We start from the raw sequence: 13,365 nt of genomic DNA, 5'->3' as shown, positions 1-13,365 counted from the left end.
TATTCTCGTTCTAGTATTTTACTCATAGAATTTAAATAAATCCAAAAAGAGACTTGGCTACAAGCAAAATTCATCTTCTAAAGAAGGGGGAGGTGACTCCCTAAAGGCTTGATGATCCAGCTGCTCACAAAAGAGAGCTTCTTCTTCCTGCATCCTCCCCCGGCCAGGGAAGGCCTGATCCCAGCCTGCTCTGCAGAAGCTCCACCGTGCTTTGCTCTGTTAAGTCTGAAGGAGCCTCGGGGAGGACCAGGGTCACAAGGCAGCCAGAAGCCTGGGGTGAATCTTGTCGGCGGCTCCTGGCCGCAGATGACTGGGAGCCATCTCATGGAAATTCTATGGTGTCAAGAAGACACGTTTATAATAGTTAAAGGCCGAATGAAGGGAGACTAAAAAGAAAGTGAGGTCGTTACACCCGAGTCGGGCTTCTTGCTGGCATGGACCCGGACAGGAGACGCTTGATGAAGGGGATTGAGAGAGGAAAGAACCTAATATGGGATAAGCTAAGAGCTCAAAGGGTAAAGTCAATCAAGATCAGAAACTGGCAGCTCAAGAGCTTGAGGAATTTAAAATAGGCTGAGGGCCCAAGGGAAAAAAGAGCCTTGTCTAAGAACCCAGGCATGGGACCAGGAGGGATAACCGAGTGACCAGGCTGGACATCAGCGGTGGACGGAGCGTGGCCCAGACAGGAAGAATCGACTTTCCTCAAGCTCCCAGACCTAAGTGGGAAAGCCGAGATGGTCGGGGCTTAGCAGGCCGGGGCAGGGAGAAGAGCCATCTCTCCCTGAGCAGGAGAACCATGCTCTGGTCCCAAAGGCAAAGGGAAACTGGCCAGATCCTCTTTTCTACTTGTGAGCCCCTGGGGGCCGTCCTGGGGGCCCCTGATGTTTGTGCCATTTTACTGCAGCATGGACTACTTCGCAAGGACAGGGTCTGATCCTACACCGGTCCACTGAGATCCAGCAAGCTGAGCTAAGGAAGCTGGCTTACGCCCTGGGAGAGTGGCCTGTGAGTCTGCGCCGGGTACCACCAGCCCCGAGGACGGAGGGAACAGCTACGTGGGGAATCCGTGCCGGACGTCCCCGGGGCAGGCTGCAGGAGCATTCCCGCTCGCCTCCGTCCCCCTGACTATCCATCATGGCAGCCGTGGCTGCCCGGGATCCCTTCAAGGGCAAGGAGTGACGTGGCACAAGCTGAAGTCAGACTCCACGCATGAGCTGTGTGCATGAAGAGACCAAAAGAATCGAACCCAGAGATCTACGCCCGGAAAGAGGGCCACAAGATGGTGGAGGGACCAATGACAACAGAACCGCAGAACGTCAAGAGAGCAGAGGAGAGGCCCCCAACGCCGCCGCCATTCGGCTGTCTCAGTCCTGTCCCCACTGGGGGCTTCTCGGCGAGATCCTGGAGGGGCTGGTGACTTCCTGCTCCAGCTCGTTTTGCAGATGGAGAAACTGAGGCAGACTGGGTTAAGTGGCTTGCCCAGAGTCACATGGCTAATAAATGTCTGAGACTGGGTCTGAGACTCAGACTGCCCCTGCTACCCCTCAGCACTCTGGGTGGTCTCTTTAGAGGAAATTAATGGCAGGATGTAGGCAAGGGTGAGAAAGGGCACTTAGGCTTGGTCTGTCCCGGAAGAAGGAGGAAACGATGGAGAGGAGAGGTGTCTGAGCACGAAGATCCTGAGCCAGACGAGGGGACTCTGCCTTGGTCCAGGGGGCACAGGCCCCCCTTCCCCCAACACCCTCGGAGCTGTCTTCGTCATTAAAGCTGATCATCCGTGATGGGACAAGACCTGCCCGGACCTGCCCCCGCTGTCACACCTGGTGACCACGATCAAGGCTCGTAAGTAGTTACTTCCTGCCCATGAAACACTGGGGCTCTTTGTCCTTCGAGGACAGGAGCCGGATGTCAGTGAGGGGGGGCCAGATGAGGTCACTCCAGAGCCATCCGGGGCTCCATGCAGTGGGAAGCCCGGCCTCTGCAGGTCAATGGCAAGGCCCCGTGATCACCTGAAGGACACAGAGCCCTGCTCCCCTCTGGCAGTTTGAACAGGTCACCTGAGTGCGAATCCTCCCATGGCACAACTAAAGCACATGTGATCCAGTCAGCAGAGGGGGCAGGTCTACACGGCAGCAGCTCCACGGGGGTATTGACGAAAGGAGAGATGGGACAGGGATCCCAGAAGATGACCCAGTGAGCCTGGGCAGCAGGCCACATGGGGGGGGGTCCCAAGACTCCACGGGGGGGACAGTGAGCCCCACAACAAAAATGGCTGTTTAGGAGGAATGGTACGTTACGAGGGGAAAGGAACAGTCACGTTTTAGAGCAGTTTACACTCCGGCCCTCGCTCCCAGTTGACTCTGGTCTGAAGAGGGGGCTGGAAAGAGGAAGCGATCCAGGCCCCAGCCCTGTCCTTGGCTGCCTCCAAAACCAGCCCTGACCCACTAGAACATCGTGGCCCGGGTCACACACCATGGGATGCTCAGCCCAGAAGGAACCCGGAGGGCTGCTCAAAAATGATCCTCCGTCGGCCACAAATCCGTAGCCCACAACTCCAAACACTAATTAAGGCAGACTAGAGATGTGGTGATCTCCAGAGAAAAGGGAGACAATGGTAAACACCTTCTTTTTTGGGTGGGGGTCTAATTCCAGTGCTTTGATTAGCTTGGGAGGGTTAGAGATTTGGAAAGCAACAGGTTGTGAGGGTAAAAAACCTTTATTTCAGGGCAGCTAAGTGATGCAGGGGATAGAGCAGCAGCCCTGAGGTCAGGAGGCCCAGAGTTCAAATCTGTCCTCGGACACAACACTTCCTGGCTGTGTGACCCTGGGCAAGTCACTTAGCCCCAACCACCTCAGCCAAAAACAAAACAAAACAAAATCATTTTAACAAAGGAAAAACAATTGGGATTTTGTTTTTCTGAACCAACCTGATAACATGGATCCCTCATGAGTAACCTCAGGCAGATTAACACTCTCAGAAAATGAATAGACGGAGCTCGGTTCACCCACTCTCTGAAAGAAAACAAAGAAGGTTGTAGATGTCAACCAAAGGATCCCCTGCGATGAGTCACATAAAACAGATTGCACAACAAGGAACAGTAATAAAAAATAAATATTTGCCTGTATGGTTCATTTCAAGCAGCCTCAAAACACCTTATCACATGGTACTGCACATCAGTAGTTTTATCAGCTCTTCCTTAGGATGTTTGTGCTTTCCTGAGGGGAGGGACTTTCTTTTTGTCTGGGAATCAACAGCCCTGATTTCAGCGATTCGCTTTTGGAGTGACTTGAATCCACATCAGAAGCCAGATTAGATAAAGAGTCACTGACGTGGGGATGCTCAAATGAATACTCCTGGACTGATGAGCAGGAAAGGAGTAAGGGACCTACAAGGTCGCCACTAAGTGTGAGGAGCTCTGCCATCGTAGAGCCCAGAACCACACGCTCCCTGGGAGAGGAACATCACAGCCTGTACGGGGCAGGGTCTGGAGACAGGAGGAGCCCGAGCTGTGACCTCGGCAGTGGCTCCCATCGCCATGGCACCCAGATGCCGGCCAAGCTCTCCATTTCTTCCCTGTGAGGTAGATGCTACAGGGATTCTAACCTCCATTTTACAGCTGAGAAAACTGAGGCAGGAAGGGACCTCGAAGCCCTTCTTTATAGATGAGCAATCTAAGGCCCAGATGACTTGCCCAGGATAGACAGGCAGGGACTGTCAGAGGCTAGATGTGATCCCAGGCCTGGAGTCATGAGTTCATATCCGGCCTCAGGCACTTCCAAGCTGAGTGACCCTGGGCCACGGTTCCCTGTCTGCCTCCGTTTCCTCCTGTGTAAAATGAGCTGGACAAGGGGACAGCATCTCTCCATGTCTTTGCCACGAGAACCCCATATGGGGCCCCAGAGTCAGACACGACCCAAATGGCCAACAAGCACTCCACTGGACCCCAGAGCACTACTTTCTCCATACCCCAGTTATAATAACCTCATTTTAAAGGGGAGGATGCTCAGGATCCGAGAGCAATGGCTCACCCATACGCCCGTGAGGGCCGGAGGCAGGAGCCACACCCCACCTTCATGTCCATCATGTCACCCCACGTTGCCACCCTACCCCATTACTACCATGGCAGATGTCTCCCCCTCCCCTCCTCCACTGGGCCTCCTTCCCCAAGAGCACGTGCCCACCAGCGCAGCCGCGGCCGTCACCCACGAGGCGTCCCCTCAGGGTGAGGGGCCGTGAGCCCGACTGCTGGAAGGACGGCAATTCTGATCTGGGTACACACCCGTACTATTCGGAAAAATACTGCAAATGTGAATACATTTTTAAATGCCTGAGTCACCCACGGCAACCCTTGGAGCTGGCCTGCGTTTGTGGATGAGCCTGGCAGAGGCAAATCTTTCCATAAATAGAGACAAATCTCTCTTCCAGGAAGTCTAAAGAGACCTCACAACAAAGCCACAGCCACCTGACGTCGAAGACTCCTCAAGGGGCGGCAGCTGCTGGGGACGAAACGAGCCTCCATTTTTGAGACCGTTTGTCATCATTTCAGAAAACCGTGGAATACTTTGAGATGATTCACCCTGCAGACACGTGTGCGCTTGGTACTTTTCCCTTCCAATATATGGAATCTTTGTGATACAAAACACATTAGCACTTAAATGCCCCGACCCTTTCACTGTTTAATTAGAATAAATGTGAAAGGGATGGACTTTTTTGCCCATTTCCAAAAGGCAACCACAGCTGAATCTTCATTATTAAAAGGGGACGGATAAATGAACACGTTCCAGGAAGTCTTCGTGATTAAAGCTCTGTTGCAACCAAATAACCTCTTTTTTTGTTGTTTTTAAGCTTTGGGAACGGAGCCTGTGGCTATTAATATTTTGGTGAAGTTACGGCTCCGCCATTGTCAGTGTAAATAGAATTCCTGGAGTCGGAAGCGTCTGCGTCGACCTCTCCGTGCACTAGCCTCTGGCAGGAGCCCCGGCTTCCAGGCTTCAGCTCCCCACAAGGGAGTGCCATTTAAGATGGAGCTCCAGCAATTAGGGAGAGTCATGTATTCTGTAAAATAATACACCCGTCTGACTGCCAGGAATCTGTGGAGCTCGCGAGGTTAAAGAGAACCCGAGAACCCTAAAACGGAAAGGAGGCTTGAAAATCAAGGTCAGAGGATCCTCACGTGGGATCCAGAGAAACCCACCCACCCCCACAGGGTGGGTGCATAGGGCAGGCCATCTAGGCCAAGGGTTCCTAATCTGGGAGTTCCATGGAGGGATCTGAGCCTGGGACTTTCACTGTTTGGATACTATTTTAATAAATTGGTTTCCTGTGTACTTTATCCAAGATACTCTATTTTATGCATTATGGACCAAGTTGGTCCATGGAGTTGGCCAGACTGCCCAAGCAGGAGTCCGTGACGCCCAGGAGACAGGTGAATGAGCTCTGATCTGTCCTCGCTTCCTCCTCTCTCAGGTGAGATGACCTGCCTGAGCTCACAGGCTCTGGACCTAAAGGGGTCTGGGTCACGCTCCAGCCCAGCCCTTCCTTCTATAGGCCAGGAGTTGAGGAGAGTCAGGGGCTGGAGTCCTGCCATCAAACTCACTGTTCCCCTACATACACTACCCCAGTGCCAGAAGGAAAGGAGACTAAGTGAATATTCAGTAGTTTGCTGCAGGAAATTGCCAGGGAGTCTCATCTTCATCCCAGGGTTCACTGGGGCAGAGAGCTCAAGAAAGACACTAAATCAAAGAGGGGCTGCGATCTGCATCAGTGAAGGGATCATTGGCTGCTGGAGCATTTAAAAATGGCACATCCAAGGGCTTAGGCCATTTCCTGGTGGTAATGCTCCTCTCAGAGGCAGCCCTGAAAAGCCGGCCTTCCTCAAGGACAGTAATCCTCCAGAGGCCGGTCTCAAAATAGCAGCAACGAATTCATGAGAGGGCAAACATCCTCCTTATGACTGAGCACGCGGTTTTCACAGGACTATTAATAACATTGTCAGCCTTCTTACCTTTGTCTTTCACCACGGACGCTGGGTTTTTAAAGATGAAATATATGACACCAACACAAGGTATTAAAAAATTTACGTTTCACTGATTAATCAACCTCTGGAAGGAAAGCCCAACATCTGTTCTTGCTTGTAACAGGAAAGGGAAAGAAATTGAATCATAACACTTATTTTCCTAATAATAACGTGGTTTAATATTTTATGAACCCATAATTTCCTGGTCTGGTCCATCTCTCCACCAAATCATTCTCCACTCCTCCACACCTGAGCCAAGAGTCATGAAAAGATGCCCTGGCCAAAAAGAAAATAGCGAGCCGTCTGAAGGGACTGAAGGGAGTACAGGGAATACCAGCTCATCTCAGCAGAACCGCTCAGCTCGTCGGGGGAGGGCAGGAGACCCCACGACATTGCTACAAGTGTCAGGGAGCTCCAACGGACAATGGGAGGGGGCTTCCAGAAGATCCCGAGGGCCCGCTCCCAATCTGTCTGGGATTGGGAAGTTGGTGTGTGAATGCAACTCAATCCAACAAGCATTTCCCAAGTGACCCCTACGCACAGACCGTGAAGGCAACAAAGACACAAGGAAAAGCATCCCTGTCTCAAGAAAGGACAACAACCTGCGCCAGAGCAGCAGACACAAGGGGAAGGGCCAGGAGCGGGCATCTTGCCGGGCACCAGGTCAGTAAGCTTTCATTAAGGGTTCTGGGCACTGTGCTAAGCCCAAGGGTGGCCCTCACCCTCCAGAAGCTCACAGACAGCATGGAAAAGAGCCTGGATGACAGGGCAGGGCCAGATAAAGTGGAACTGATAGAAAGAATGCAGGTCAGCATCCGTTTGGCAAATGTCAATCTTAGAGGGCTTTACCTGGAACATAAAACAGTGACTTGCCCAAAGTCACACAAGACTTGATCCCCGATCCACCTGGCTTCAAGGCCATATCTACTGTGGCAAGCTATCTATAAGCTATGTGTCTCAGTGACCCTTAAAGAAACTCCTCACTCATCATTCTAGGGTCCCCTCAGTCAGAGGGCTCCAAATTGGGGGTTCAAAGAGCAGATGTAACACTAACTTGGCAAGTCCACCACTGCCAGTTCCTGACAGCAGAAGAGAAACACTGGAATGGAGAGAATTGCCCATCTCTAGCCCCTCAATGAACATCCGCTGCTGCTCCTTCTGCTCTCTCTTCATTGGACAAGGGCACGTGCCATCCCCATCTTGGGTTTCCTACAAACCTGCCTGGTGGCTTCCCATCACCTTACACATGAAGAAGGGCCCCAGAGCAGGTAGGGAAGGGGAACTGCCTGATGGCCAAGGCCATCTCCTGCAGCCTCCCCCACTCAAGGTCCGTATGGGGCTATCCACCATATTGATTTTTTCTCTTTTTTTTGGCAGGGTATCCTTAGAGTGGTGGAGTGTGCTAAAGTGATTGTCAAAGGACCTGGTTTCAAAAATCTTATTTCCATTACTATCTATATCACCCGAGGAATATCACTTCACTTTTCTTGCCCTCATTTTCCTCATCTAGAAAATGAAATTAAATTAGCTAGTGTCCAAGGGCCCTTCCAGCACTCTGGAATACTTTACAGTGATTATTTTATGCTTGTTATTTGTTTAAAAATTTAATGTAGTATTATTAAAATTACAATAAATTCTTAGTAGTGTCTAAATAATTTGTGAGCTAATAAAATCACTTGTTGTTGTTTTAAGAGAAGTAGAGATGAGGTGACAATATTCTGGAAGAAAGGAGAGAGAGAATTCTTAATGCTTGGAAATCCCGGCCATAAACAATTTCACTGAAATATGCAATGGAGAGGCAGCGAGGTGGGCAGGGCTGAGAGGCAGTGCTGGGATCCTCAAGCTCAGAACTCGAGTCCTTCCTCTGCCTCCGCTTCTGAGTCACCCAGGAGGGATGATGTGTCATTCATGCTCTTGGTGCCCCAGGGAATCCCCTAAGATGATAAGTTACCAAAAATGTGGCCTATCTGCATGGTAGGATTTTTTCTGGGAGTTCTCTACACCAGGGAAGTCACAGATCTGGTACAACAACGACCTACATGATGGGCTCTTCACAGTGGAGAGATTCCATTTGTTTTTCTGGCTGATAACCAAAAACTAAGTTCAATCTAAAATAATTCACCAATTACTTAAAATTGAAAAAGCCCTCAGGGAAAAATCACTGGGTACTACAAGAGTTTAGAATCTGCCCTGAAGGGTGAACTTCACTTTTTCCCATATGATCTAATTTAATAACTCTAGTTGATGAAGGTGAGGAAGGGATCCGCATCCCTTTTTACATGCAAAAAGGGAAATATAAAAATGTTTAGACAGAGCCAATGTAGGAATCTGTTTTACTTGAACTGCATATTATAAGGATTTTCTTTTTCTTTTTCCAATAAGGAAAGAGTAGGTGAGAGGGAAGAAAAATTCTTTTTGTTCACTCAAACAAAATAAAATAAATAGATAGATAAATAAATGGATGAAGAAGCAAATGAATGAATGAATAAACAGATAAATAAAAGATTAAATAAAGCCTTAGAAAAATATAGTTATAGTTTGCTTAGGAATGGTACCAAGTGTGGTTCAACCCATATAAAGTAAATGTTTCCCTTAAAATTTATAGACAGGATCAGTCTATGTCCCTTGGAAACTTAATGAAGAATTGAAGAATAGGTTCTTTCACAACTATTATGTAAGAAACACGAAGGCTATAGGTAGACTTAGTGCACCATTAATCACATTGTTCTACCCCATATTTTCTCATCAGGAGAACAATTTAGGATACTTTAGAACTCTTTGCAATATTTATTCATCTTTTCTCAGTCTTTGATTGTACAGAGAGGAATCACCAATCAAATCATACACTCCTGAAAAAGCACGGAGTGCCATTAAATGTGTCTTAAGGACCTATGGTCACCTTGGTACTAAAATTAAGAAAACTGCCTTTCTTTAAAGGTATCAAAAAGTCCTCTCTTCTAACCTTCCTTTTTAATACAGATCCAAACAACGGGGAAGTGGTTTTAGGGAGGCTGCTAGAGATTCAGCATCCTCACTACTGACCCTAAGGCTTTATTGTCCATAATAAATGGGTTTAAATTGCGGCTAGTTACTGTCAGGAGGAATACATCTGGGTCAATTATAGCAGAAACAAAATTGTCACGACGTTCTGATGAATAATGCTAAATGAGCCCGTCCCGGCTTGTGGATCTGTGCAGTGGTGTATGACACAGACGACTTTCCCAGAGGTCCATGAGGAGAGGGCCCACTTGCAGAGACTTTTTAAGGAGGCCTAGCCTTCCACATCTGTCCAGGCTGCACAGAACTCAATGTTCCTGGCCAAACCTCATGCAAATGCGTGAGAGAATTCCTGAGGAAAGCCCCAGCCCTGCTTCTGCCCGCCTGCCTGAGTCCTGAAGCAGAGACAGCTGCATCTCTCCTCGAGACAAACAGGGAAGACTGAGGGTCACTCACTAAGAGACAGTGGGTCAGAAGACCTGAACAGCCAGTTCTCAAAAAGGGAAACACCAACATCCACAAACAGTGGGGAGCCCCCCCCATAATGAGACAAAGGCAAATTCAGACTCTCCGCGGCCTCTAGAGTAGCAAAGGTGTTAACAGACAGAAACCATCCAACCAGGGGAAACCAACTCACGCATATGCTGTGGGGGAAAGTGTGAACTCAAACATTCTGGGAAAGCAAAACCAGATTTTGTGAGGAAAAAATTGTGCACAGCCTTCAGCTTAGCAGCCCCACCGCCGGGGATACCCCTCAAGGGGGTCAAACACTCCTTCCCAGCACGACTGTTGTAGTCCCCATAAATAGGAAATAAAATGGGTGCCCACGAGTGGCTAAGCAATAGAGGGTAAGTGAATTTAATCAAATCTTATGGCACTCAAGAAGCAAAAACTGCAAGGAATTCATAAATTGTGGGAAGCTTTCAATGGGCTTTGCAGAACCAAGTCAACAGTCCCGAGATCAGCAGACATGGGGATGGCAGTGACATAAATGAAAATAAAAAGGCGGCTGAAGGAACCCTGATTCTTTCTAATGCCCAGTCTCTGTCCCAAAGAACTGAAAATGGAAAAATTACTCCCTCTTCTAAGAAGAGAATCTGAGAGGACTGTACACATGGAACGCAGACATGATTCTATCTCCTTTGTCACTAGGAATAGTTAAATTGGGTGGAGGCATTAAAAGGAAATGATGCATAAAAAGATGCCAAAAAAAACTTTAAAAATAAAAGCCTGGCTCTGTCTTTCATGGAATTTCTGCATTAGAGACTCTCGTTTGAGAATTCCATCCTGTGTTTCAATCTAAATCGGTCAAAGGCTTGGTAAAGATAGTTGGTGTTTCCTGGCCATGTTAACAGTTTCTTCTTCTAGATTCTCTCTCTTTTCTCATTTTCAGTTTTATCAATTTGTTTTACGTTACAAATATGTACCGTGAATTCACATTTATTTCACGAGATGGCTCTTAAAATTGATACTGATTTCATAGTGACATCACTCAAAGTATATACAACATTACATATCTGTAGCACTCCCCAAACATCTCTCTTTAAAAAAAAAAAATTAACAAAATAAAATTTTCCCTTCCTTCTACTCTCTGCCTCACTGAAAAAGAAAAGGGAAGGAAGGAAAGAAGGAAGGAAGGAAAGAAGGAAGGAAGGAAGGAAGGAAGGAAGGAAGGAAGGAAGGAAGGAAGGAAGGAAGGAAGGAAGGAAGGAAGGAAGGAAGGAAGAAAAGAAGGAAAGAAAGAAGGAAGAAGGAAAGAAGGAAAGAAGGAAAGAGGGAAGGAAGGAAGGAAGGAGGGAAGGAAGGAAGGAAGGAGGGAAGGAAGGAGGAGGGAAGGAGGGGGAGGGAAGGAAGGGGGGAGGGAAGGAAGGAGGGAGGGAAGATAGGAGGGAAGGTAGGAGGGAAGAGGAATGGAAAGGAGTGGGGAGAGAGGAAGAAAGGAAGAGAAGGTTAAAAAAAAAAGGAAAAGGAAATTTATATGTTTTATAATATGTGGAGCCAAGCAAAACAAAATCCCCCAATGGCTGCACTAAAAATTCACTATGTCTGATTTGCATTTGGAATCTACCAGTTCTCTGTCTTGGTGAACATCTCCTCATCAGTCCTCTCAAATCAAGACCTTATACTGATCACAGTTCTTACAACTCTCAAAGTGGTTATCTCAGTCTTTCTACTGAGTAAACTGTTCTCCTGATTCTGCTCATTTCATTTTCCAATAATTTACAAAAGTCTTCAAAAGTGTTCATTTTTGCATCTTGATGTTATAATCTTAATTGATCTCTTAAGTCTGCTCACTTTTTCTGCATCAATTCCTACAAGTCTTTCTGTGTCTTTGAAATCATGGATTTCCTTATTTCTTACATCACAGCACTCCATAACATTGATACCCCAGTCACTCCTTAACTGTTGAACTTCCTCTTAGTTTCCAGTTTTTTACCACCTCGTCTAGATTCTCTGAGCTGTCTTCCTATATTGTTACATTACCAAAAAATAAATATCCAGGCCTACATTATGTCCGCCCAGCAGAGAAAAAAAATATCCACTAAGCCATAATCCGATAACCTCAGCTCTCCTGAGGAAGAAAAAAAAAAAGGATGTGTCTATTCAAATTATGTTTATGTGTCTCTTGTAAAATCCACAGTGTACAACATTGTCTACAACATTACCCAATGTTCTTTATCAGAGCACCAATCTTTTTTTTTCTTCAGCTTCGAACTAAGAAAAAGGTTTTACAAGCCAAATATGCATATACTTTTTTGCTTAAAAATGATAAATGTGGTACCCAAAAGTAGCTAAAGACAAGCACGTGAAAAACATCTGCTTTCCTTTAAGGGACATAATCTTTATCTCATCATTTGGGCAGCTAGTAGGGCTGGGGTAGAGTACACTGGGTCTGGAGTCAAGAAGACTTCCTAAGTTTAGCCTCAGATACTTCCTAGCTGTGTAACTTCAGCCTGTCTGCCTCAGTTTCCTCATCTGGCAAATGAGCTGGAGAAGGAAATGGCAAAACCTCCCTAGTATCTTTGTCAAGGAAACCCTCAATGAGTCAGACATTGAACAACAACAACCTGTAGTCAATTGTTCACACATATAAGATGTCTGATTCTGTAAACTGCCCTAAAACTGCATGGAAAAAGTCCGCTCTGCTCCCACTGTCCCTTCTCCCCTTCTTTGCTCAGCCTTACCTGCATATAAGTCTGTTCTTCACCAAAGCCGTGAAGATCTCTTGAAACAGTTTATGCTGGGGATGTTGGCTGAAATTTCTCTCATTCTTATAGTTTACACTGAAGGAAAACAAACAGAAAAACAGCTTTAGTCTTAATTTGCAATGTCTTTTTCAAAAGGAACATAAGTAAAATTCCTCCGAATCTTGCCTTAACTGTCCAGTTAACAATTTACATGGACACCTATTACCTGGATAAAACTCCAGCTGATAATGCAATAATCAAACACAGTCCGTCCAGGATTCTTTGCTGAATTTAATCAGATGGGCCGGCTGGTTCCTAAACAAAATTTAGCTTAATGAAGTGGGGGAAGGGAAGGGGCCAGAGGGTGCCGCGGCTTCGGCCCAATTCGGATCCAATGTTTGGCTAAGCAGAGGCAGCTCGGCCCAGCAAGGGGCAATCCCGTCCACATTTTCAGGGCTCTATTAGCCCTCTTGAAGGCACATTTCAGAGCCTGCCCAAGGGTGACTTCAGTTACCAAACTGCTTTAATTTGCCACAGTGGAAATTTAAAAAAGCAGACACATTTCCAAGTTCTCTATGACAATGTGAAAATAAGGAATTGAGTGGGGGAGAGGGGTCATGAGAGGAGAGAAAGGTGTTACCTGCTAGGCCTCAAAAGGAGGAAGGCACTTGGGTACTGGGGGACAGTACATCCCTTCCAAGGACAGAGGGAGACGGGGTACAGAGATGGAACAGGGGCAGCGATGTGGTGCAATGGAGAGAATGCTGAGCCTAGACTTGAGTTCAAATCCAGCCTCAGACACTCACTGGCTATGGGAGCCTGGGCAAGGCACTTGATCACTCCCTGCCTGCCTCAGTTTCCCCAACCATAAAATGGAAATAATAATGGTACCTGTCTCCCTGGTGATCATGAGAATCAAGCACCCGACATGTGGCAGGTGCTCAGTCAATGTTAATTCCCTTCCCCAGGAAAAGACCAGGCCCTGAGAACAATCTGAAGAGCACATCTAGAAGCAAAGTTCTGATTTCACAAGAAAGAGGAGGAGAGGGAGACTGTTAGAGCCTGGGATTAAACACTGGGTGGGATTCGGACAGCCAATGAGGTGACCCCCTTACGTTCACACTCACAGAAGGGAAGACTGTGGTTCAGAGAAGAAAGGGCCC

At 47.3% G+C, this 13,365-nt stretch overlaps 1 protein-coding gene across 1 annotated transcript in view; it reads right to left on the bottom strand.

The window, feature by feature from the left end:
• NEK10 (NIMA related kinase 10) overlaps nt 1-13,365 on the bottom strand; it is a 214,046-nt gene that overhangs the window by 167,701 nt on the left and 32,980 nt on the right. Inside the window, exons 5-6 of the mRNA XM_052000279.1 lie at nt 12,200-12,298; nt 2,928-3,012 (exon numbers count right to left, since the gene is read on the bottom strand). Of these exons, the coding sequence (XP_051856239.1) occupies nt 2,928-3,012; nt 12,200-12,298 (184 nt within the window). The remainder of the gene's footprint in view (nt 1-2,927; nt 3,013-12,199; nt 12,299-13,365) is intronic.

Source organism: Antechinus flavipes, chromosome 5, assembly GCF_016432865.1.
Source record: "Antechinus flavipes isolate AdamAnt ecotype Samford, QLD, Australia chromosome 5, AdamAnt_v2, whole genome shotgun sequence".
Classification (NCBI taxonomy): domain Eukaryota; kingdom Metazoa; phylum Chordata; class Mammalia; order Dasyuromorphia; family Dasyuridae; genus Antechinus; species Antechinus flavipes.
This window is presented reverse-complemented; position numbering and strand designations above follow the sequence as displayed.